General features: G+C 39.1%; 1 protein-coding gene and 1 pseudogene across 1 annotated transcript; one reads left to right on the top strand and one right to left on the bottom strand.

Moving 5' to 3' along the window:
• Nucleotides 1-5,741: 5,741 nt before the first annotated feature.
• LOC111153878 lies at nucleotides 5,742-6,720 on the top strand (annotated as a pseudogene).
• Nucleotides 6,721-7,041: 321 nt separating this feature from the next.
• Nucleotides 7,042-7,746, bottom strand: LOC111153991 (olfactory receptor 145-like; the record flags this gene model as incomplete). The annotated part of the gene is made up of 1 exon (XM_022513344.1): nucleotides 7,042-7,746. A coding segment is annotated over one exon (705 nt), but the record flags the coding sequence as incomplete, so codon positions are not given.

A 7,746-nucleotide genomic window follows, 5' to 3' on the forward strand; every position in this document is an offset into this window, starting at 1 on the left:
CACATCCAGCCAGAAGAAGGATGAGGAGAACGTGGAAATGATTATTAGAGTCTACCCTGATGTGTTTCCACATATTGTGGAGGCCAATATAAAATAAGAATATACTCACACGTTCTAAATTAGACAATAAAGCTTCCGAATATAAAGTGGCAAAGATACTCTCTCGACAATTTGCTTAGATTAGCATGTTGCTTTCATTTGTGGTCTGAGACTTTTTATTCATGGAAACCATTTTCATGTTCCACGGATATTTTAAAATATAGTACATTAACAATAATAATAAAAATAGTAAGCTGGTATATGTAGAATCAAAACACCAAGTCCCAGTCTCAGCTCTACCAGTTACAAGTTGTAATCTGTCACAAACCACAAAAACATCTAAGCATCAGTTTCATCAACAAGGAAATGAAACTAAGCTTCTCTCTCCTTTTTATCTCACTTTATTTTCCCTTGAAATATAAGAACTGACTGATGTGACAGAGCAGAAAAGCTAAAACACATTAAGAGCAATTGTAACACCCTGCACATCTCTATATTAATATTTGAATAGGCTTATTTAACTTTATCAGAGACAGAGGCTCCCCAGCCTTTTTGATGCCCCCAGCCATTGTACTCACTGAGAAGAAGAGAGTCTTTCCCTCAGAAAGTAAGACTTCACACTGGGTATGATTTTCATGTTTAAAGGTACATATTTTATACAACTAAGCCCTGCAGATACACCGACTACTTCACCTGGTGGTCAGCTGATAACACAATAACATGCCCCAATGCACAAAGAAAAACCAACTTATGCCAGACTCAGGGGAAAATAGCATTTGTGTCTCCCAACATGGACATCAATTCAACAAAGTCAATTTCAGAAGTAATTTTGATCATATAGAATTGAAATTAGAATCTATCTACTCTATTGGATTATGAAAACCTACATTTATATCATTCTCTTACTATGCCTTATTTATATTTGTAACATAACACCCCAATTCCACACATTGCTAGGTACTCAGAGGTACAAAATGCTCTGTGCATGTGTGTGTGTGTGTGTACACATATGTGTGTGCATAGTATGTGTGTTACATTGAACAAGCAAATGATTAAAGCAATAGCCACTTCCTTTCCTCAATTCAGTAAGTACATCCTGATCTGCTCCTCTTCTCAGGCTTGGGTTCCATAACATGCAATCAATGCTGGGCAGTAATCTCATAAAATAAAAGACTTCAAGACTGTGTGTGTGTGTGTGTGTGTGTGTGCATGCGTGTTGAGGGAGGCAGTGTCAGGAGGAGTGGTGAATGAAGTTCAATAAATGTAGGGGTTCAGCAATTAAAAGGACATGGAACTCAGAACCCCTTGCACTTCTGCTTTTCATGACTCCTGAATCTCAGTGAACCCTAATCATGCCCACTACAAGCCTGGTCTGAGCAGCACCAGCAGCTCATGTATAGAAAGTTTGCACAAAACAATTCAGAACATAATCAACTTTGCTTCCAATTCTGAAGTAGGAGGATCATTTTTTTATTACTATTATTGACCAGAAAGTCCAAGCTTTCACACTGATTCAGAGACAGCTCTGTCCTAGGACAGGTACAGACCAATCCCATGATTTCCCTGCTTGACTCCTAGCTGGGACAATTTCAATAGATTCATACTTCCTCTCCTAACTTCTTTTATGGCCATTCACATAACACAAAAAAGCAAAAACCATAGTGGATATTCTATGTTGTGTGTATAACACACCGGACTTGGTTCTCCTCCTTTTGAAAAAAGTCCCAGGGGCGCTGGGTGGCTCAGTGGGTTAAAGCCTCTGCTTTTGGTTTGGGTCATGATCCCAGGGTCCTGGGTTCAAGCCCCGCATCGGACTCTCTGCTCAGCAGGGAGCCTCCTTCCTTCTCTCTCTCTCTGCCTGCTGCTTTGCCTACTTGTGATCTCTGTCTGCCAAATAAATAAATAAATAAAAATCTAAAAAAAAAGAAAAAAGTCCCAAACATATACAGTGCTTAAATTAGTAACCAGAAAGCTGTCAGCTGAGTTGCTTTTATGAAAACTTTGTAAATCTTACCTTTATAAACTGTTTTTATAACTTTTGTAACCATTTTAATGAACTTTTCCCTAAATAACGTGAAAAGGTGGAATTAAATTCAAAAGCTTATTCTTTCTGCAATAATATATATATATATATATCATTCCTGAATTCTGAAACTAAAGCAGATTGCATTTGAATTTTGAGGCTTCTCAAATGAAAGATTAGTGACCAGACTAATTTTATCACTAACAGTGATAAAATAAATAACAAAATGGATGCACCTTTGAAATGTCTATAAGGGTTCCTGAATAGCACAAACATTATTTACATATTGACACACCTTTTTCAATAAGGAATACAATTTCATCAAAACAGAGCCTGGGTGGGGCGGGGGAGCACCTGGGCGGCTCAATAGGTTAAAGCCTCTGCTTTGGGCTCAGGTCATGATCTCAGGGTCCTCAGCCGGGAGCCTGCTTCCCTTCCTCTCTCTCTGACTGCCTCTCTGCCTGCTTATGATCTCTGTCTGTCAAATAAATAAATAAAATCTTAAAAAAAAAAAAAAAAAGAAAACAGCCTGAGAGTGGGTATTAGGGAGGGCATGTATTACATGGAGCACTGGGTGTGGTGCATAAACAATGAATCTTGGAACGCTGAAAAGATAAAATTAAGTTAAAAAAAAAACAGACACTAAGTAAAAGAAAAACAAAATTATAAATTACAACAAAAATCAGCTATTTTGTATAAATAAAACTTGTCAAATGAAAATCACACATGTTGATATGGAGGTCAGGGGATGTGGTATGACAGGTCATTTAAAAACAGTAAGTCAGTAACTCTGTGATGACAGATTGTAACTACATTTTTCATGGTGAGCATTTGGTTATGCATATAAATCTCAGATCACTATGTTGTAGATGTGAAACTAATAGAATATTGTATGTCAACTATACTTCAATTAAAAATTAATTTTTAAAATAAGTAATAAATAATGGGGTGCCTGGGTGGCTCATTGGGTTGAGCCTCTGCCTTCGGCTCAGGTCATGATCTCAGGGTCCTGGGATCAAGCACCACATCGGGCTCTCTGCTTGGCGGGGAGACTGCTTCCCTCTCTCTCTCTCTCTGACTGCCTCTGCTTACTTTTGATCTCTGTCTCTCAAATAAATAAATAAGATCTTAAAGAATAATAATAAAATAAATAATAAATAAGTCGAATATCTAAAACATAAACAAGATAATAAACCAGTTATGCTAAATTTCACAATAGCTGATTCTTGACTGGAAATCAGAAAAGTGGTAAAATATTAAGTATAATTAAAGCTGTCTTAGAAATATTTAATGAATCTTGCAACTCTGAAAAAATAAAAGAAAATTTAAAAGTAAAAATAAAAAAAGTAAAAAAAGAAATGTTTAAATCATAACTTAAGGATTAAATTTTTTTCTTTGTTTTAAGTTTTTATTTATATTCTAGTTATTTAACAAATAGTGTAATACTGGTTTCAGGAATATAATTTAGGATTAAGGACTTTTAGAGTAATCATCTTTTTGTGTTTTGTCAAAAGAAAAATAATCCAACATCCTACTGAAGAAAGGAAACTGTCAGAATTAGGCTTATCCACCAAATGTTTCTCCCAAGTTGTCATTGCTCTCCCAGCTGCTACTTCAGGGTTTTTGTAACTTAAAATCCATAGAGGAGTTGCACCCAGAAGTCAAAAAACAGGAGTGATTTAGCTGTTTCCAGGTCCTCCAGCCCTGCTACTTTATCTATTTATTTTTTTTTACTGTATTCATGTAGCCACCATATACTACATCATTAGATTCTGATGCAGTGTTCAATGGTTCATTATTTGCATATAACACCCAGTGCTCATCACAACATGTGCCCTCCTTAATGCCCATCACCTGGTGTAAACATCAAATGACTTGTGCTTTTATCCTATCCAGAGAAATCCTGTGGTTCCCATAATATTTCTAGCGCCTTCTAGAAAGGAAGAGTCACAAAAGAGATGTCTTTTCTCCATCATTTGCTTTCTAAATCCCTTCATCTTGACTTGAATTTTGAATACCAAACACTATTTAAGCTCCTGTCCTCTGGGTTCCTGGTTCCTCATAAATGTGGAGACCAATCTGGCCTTTTGGCCTTCATTCCCTAAAACTCTATCAATGTAGGATCCTCATGCATGGTAAGTTTTATCACAGCTGTATGGACACGATGGGGGGCAGAATTGCAGTACTCTGAACAGCAGGAGACAAAGTCTGATGAAAGGTGCTTTTAAACCTCATAGTCTTTTCCTACAGAGAGATTTCTTGTTTATTGTCCATGCGGTTTTTGGGTCCTGGCCCAATGTTTGTTGCTGGGTTCCTTTCTCTCCCATGCCCTTGTCTCTGAATTACTAGTACTTGAAAATATTTTAAAATATTTTTTAGTTAATTTGCAAAAAGCTCCTTGTTTCAGTCAATCATCTCTCTACTAGCCTAGCCTAATAGGACTTCTCTTGGACAAGGAAAAGAACTATCACACTACTTTCCTAAAGCAATCATTACCCTGAGGGATATTTATGTGTAAGCCAACAAAGCACGATCAACTTTCAAAATAAAAAATGTTCTCATATTTTAGGATTATTGAAATAAACTAAAAATAAAAATAATAAAATGAAGTAGACAAGAGTATATATTTGAAAGAGCAGTAGACTTAAAATCAGGAGGCTATACTTTACCTAGACGTTTCCTTAATAAGCTGTATGATGTAATTCATTAACTTTCTGCAGCTTCAGTATCATGTCTATGCAATAAATATATATTGAGGATCACTTCTGTGTCCTATGGTAAATATGAAACCTCTATCAAGAGACGCTTAACATGTAGCATTTAGGTGGAAAGTGGATTATATTTTATGGATGTTCTGGAACCTGCTGTATCTGTGAAACAGTGACATTTCAAGGAGACACATTATAGGCCAGGGAACTGTATAGACAGGAGTACACATTATCTGATTCCTGATTGCAATAGCACAGTGTAAGAAACTCCCCCCCATAGGTACAACATCACCCAGCTGTTACTTTACATGATCATTTACAGAACTGTTAATCCTTTCCAAGAGGAAAAAAAAAATGCAAATTCCCTGACAAAGTAAAAATTTTGAAGGGGTGTGGGGTGGGAGGTTGGGGGAACCAGGTGGTGGGTATTAGAGAGGGCATGGATTGCATGGAGCACTGGGTGTGGTGCAAAAAACAATGAATACTGTTACGCTGAAAAGAAATAAAAATTAAAAAAAAAAACAGAGATAAATTTATTCATTAATGTTATTTGTAAATGGTTAAAGAGGTAAAAAGGAAAAGACATCGTGAAAATGATGAGGAAGGAAGATCTTCTATCAAGAAATTGGAAACAGAAAAAAAAAAAAAAAAAAAAAAAAAAAGAAATTGGAAACAGGAGCACCTGGGTGGCTCAGTTGGTTAAGCAACTGCCTTCTCTGCTCAGGTCATGATCCTGGATTCCAGGAATCAAGTCCCACATCAGGCTCCCAGCTCCATGGGGAACCTGCTCCTCCCTCTGCCCTTCTCCCCTCTCATGCTCTCTCTCACTCTCTCTCTCTCTCAAATGGATAAATAAAATTAAAATAAAAAAAAAGAAATTGGAAACAAACTGGGCTCTCTGCTCCTCCCTGTCTAACACACAGCCACATCTCCTGATGCAGAGACAGCACCATCCCAAAGACAAGAAGGTAAAGGTTGGAGTAAGTATATTTGGTGGTATTGGGCACCTGGTCACCAGGGCTGCTTTTAACTGTGAGAAAGTGGATGCTGTTGCTGTCAAGGACAACTTCATTGACCTCAACTACATGACCTACATGTTCCAGTATGATTCCATCCATGGCAAACTCAAAGGCACAGTCAAGGCAAAAAACAGGTAACTTGTCATCAATGCAGAGCAAACCTCCATCTTCCAGGACCGAGATCCTACCAACATCAAACATGGAGATGCTGCTGCTGAGTATGCTGTGGAGTCCAATGCAGAAGGCTGTGCCTTACTTGAAGCTGGGGCCAAGAAGATCAGCATCTCTGCCCATTCTACTGATGCCCTGAAGTTTGGGATGGGAGTGAACCATGAGAAGTATGAAAACTTTCTCAAGATTGTCAGCAATGCCTCCTGCAGAACCAGCTGCTTGGCCTCTCTGGCCAGGGTCATCCATGACAACGTTGGCATCGTGGAGGGACTCATGACCATAGTCCATGCCATAACTGCCACCAAGAAGACATTGCCAGGCCTGGCTGGGAAGCTGTGGCATGATGGCTGAGAGGCTTCCCAGAACATTATTCCTGCTTCTATACTGATGGCACCAAGGTTATAGGCATGGTCATCCCTGAGCTGAATAGGGAGCGCACTGGCATGGCCTTCCATGTCACCATCCCAAAGTGTCAGTCGTGGATCTGAGCTGCCACCTGGAGAAAGCTGCTGAGTACTATAACATCAAGAAGCCTGTGAAGCAGGCATCAGAGGACCCCCTCAAGAGCTTCCTGGGCTTCACTGAGGATCAGGTAGTCACTTGCAATGTTAAAAATGACACCCAATCTTCCATCTTTGACGCTGGGGCTGGGGTTGTCCTCAATGACCACTTAGTCAAGTTCATATTTAAGTATGGTAATGAATTTGGCTATAGCAACATGTTGGTGAACTATATGCGCTATATGGCTCTCAAGGAATAAGAGTCTACTGGACCAGTAGCCCTAGACAAAACAAGAAGAAAGAGGATCTCAGCTGGTGGGGAGCACATACCCTAACACAATGAGAATTTCCACACCTCTACACAGTTTCCATCCCAGAATCCCTGAAGCAGAGGAGGAATTGGGGAGCCCTAGCTTGTCACTGTATCCACCAAAAAACACTGGAAACAAACTGACAGAAAAATCAAATTTCCTTCATGGTGGTAACAAATATACAGGATATTAACACTCCCACTAAACTATTCTGACAAAAGAAATCGAATATACCAGTCCTGTAACTATACTCAGGGACAGTGATTCTGATCAAAATGTTCTACCACTTCGGGTTTTTCTCAGAGCAAATTTAACGTCTTTGTTCCTCAAGCTGTAAATGAAGGGGTTCATCAAGGGAACCACATTGGTATAAAAGACAGAAGAGATTTTTCCCTCACCCATCGACCCAACAGAAGATGGTTGAAGATACGCAAATGCACCAGATCCAAAATAGAGAGAAACAGCAAATATGTGGGAACTGCAGGTGCTGAAGGTTTTGGACCTGCCCTCAGGGGAGCTGATGCGCAGGATGCTGGACAGGATGAAACCATAAGAGACAAAGATGGTAACACTTGGTACAATGATATCTATGCCCACCGAAATGAAAATCACCAGCTCATTCACATATGTGCTGCTGCAGGAGAGGTGGAGAAGAGGGAGGATGTCACAAAAATAATGGTTGACAGTGTTTGCATCACAGAAGGTCAGTCTCAGCACGCATCCTGTGTTAGCCATGGCACCCAAAAATGCCATCAAATATGAACCAAGCATAAGGATGGAACACACTTTGGGGGACATGGCAACATTATATAAGAGTGGGCTACAGATGGCCACATAGCGATCATAGGCCATTGATGTCAGCATATAACATTCAGAAATACCAAAACCACAGAAAAAGAAAAGCTGGGTCATGCATCCCCTGTAGGAGATAATATTCCTCTTTGATGTGAAGTTAATCAGCATTTTGGGTGTAAA

The sequence above is a fragment of the Enhydra lutris genome, unplaced genomic scaffold (assembly GCF_002288905.1).
Source record: "Enhydra lutris kenyoni isolate GAN:26980312 unplaced genomic scaffold, ASM228890v2 scaffoldscaffold34, whole genome shotgun sequence".
NCBI classification, from domain to species: Eukaryota; Metazoa; Chordata; class Mammalia; order Carnivora; family Mustelidae; genus Enhydra; species Enhydra lutris.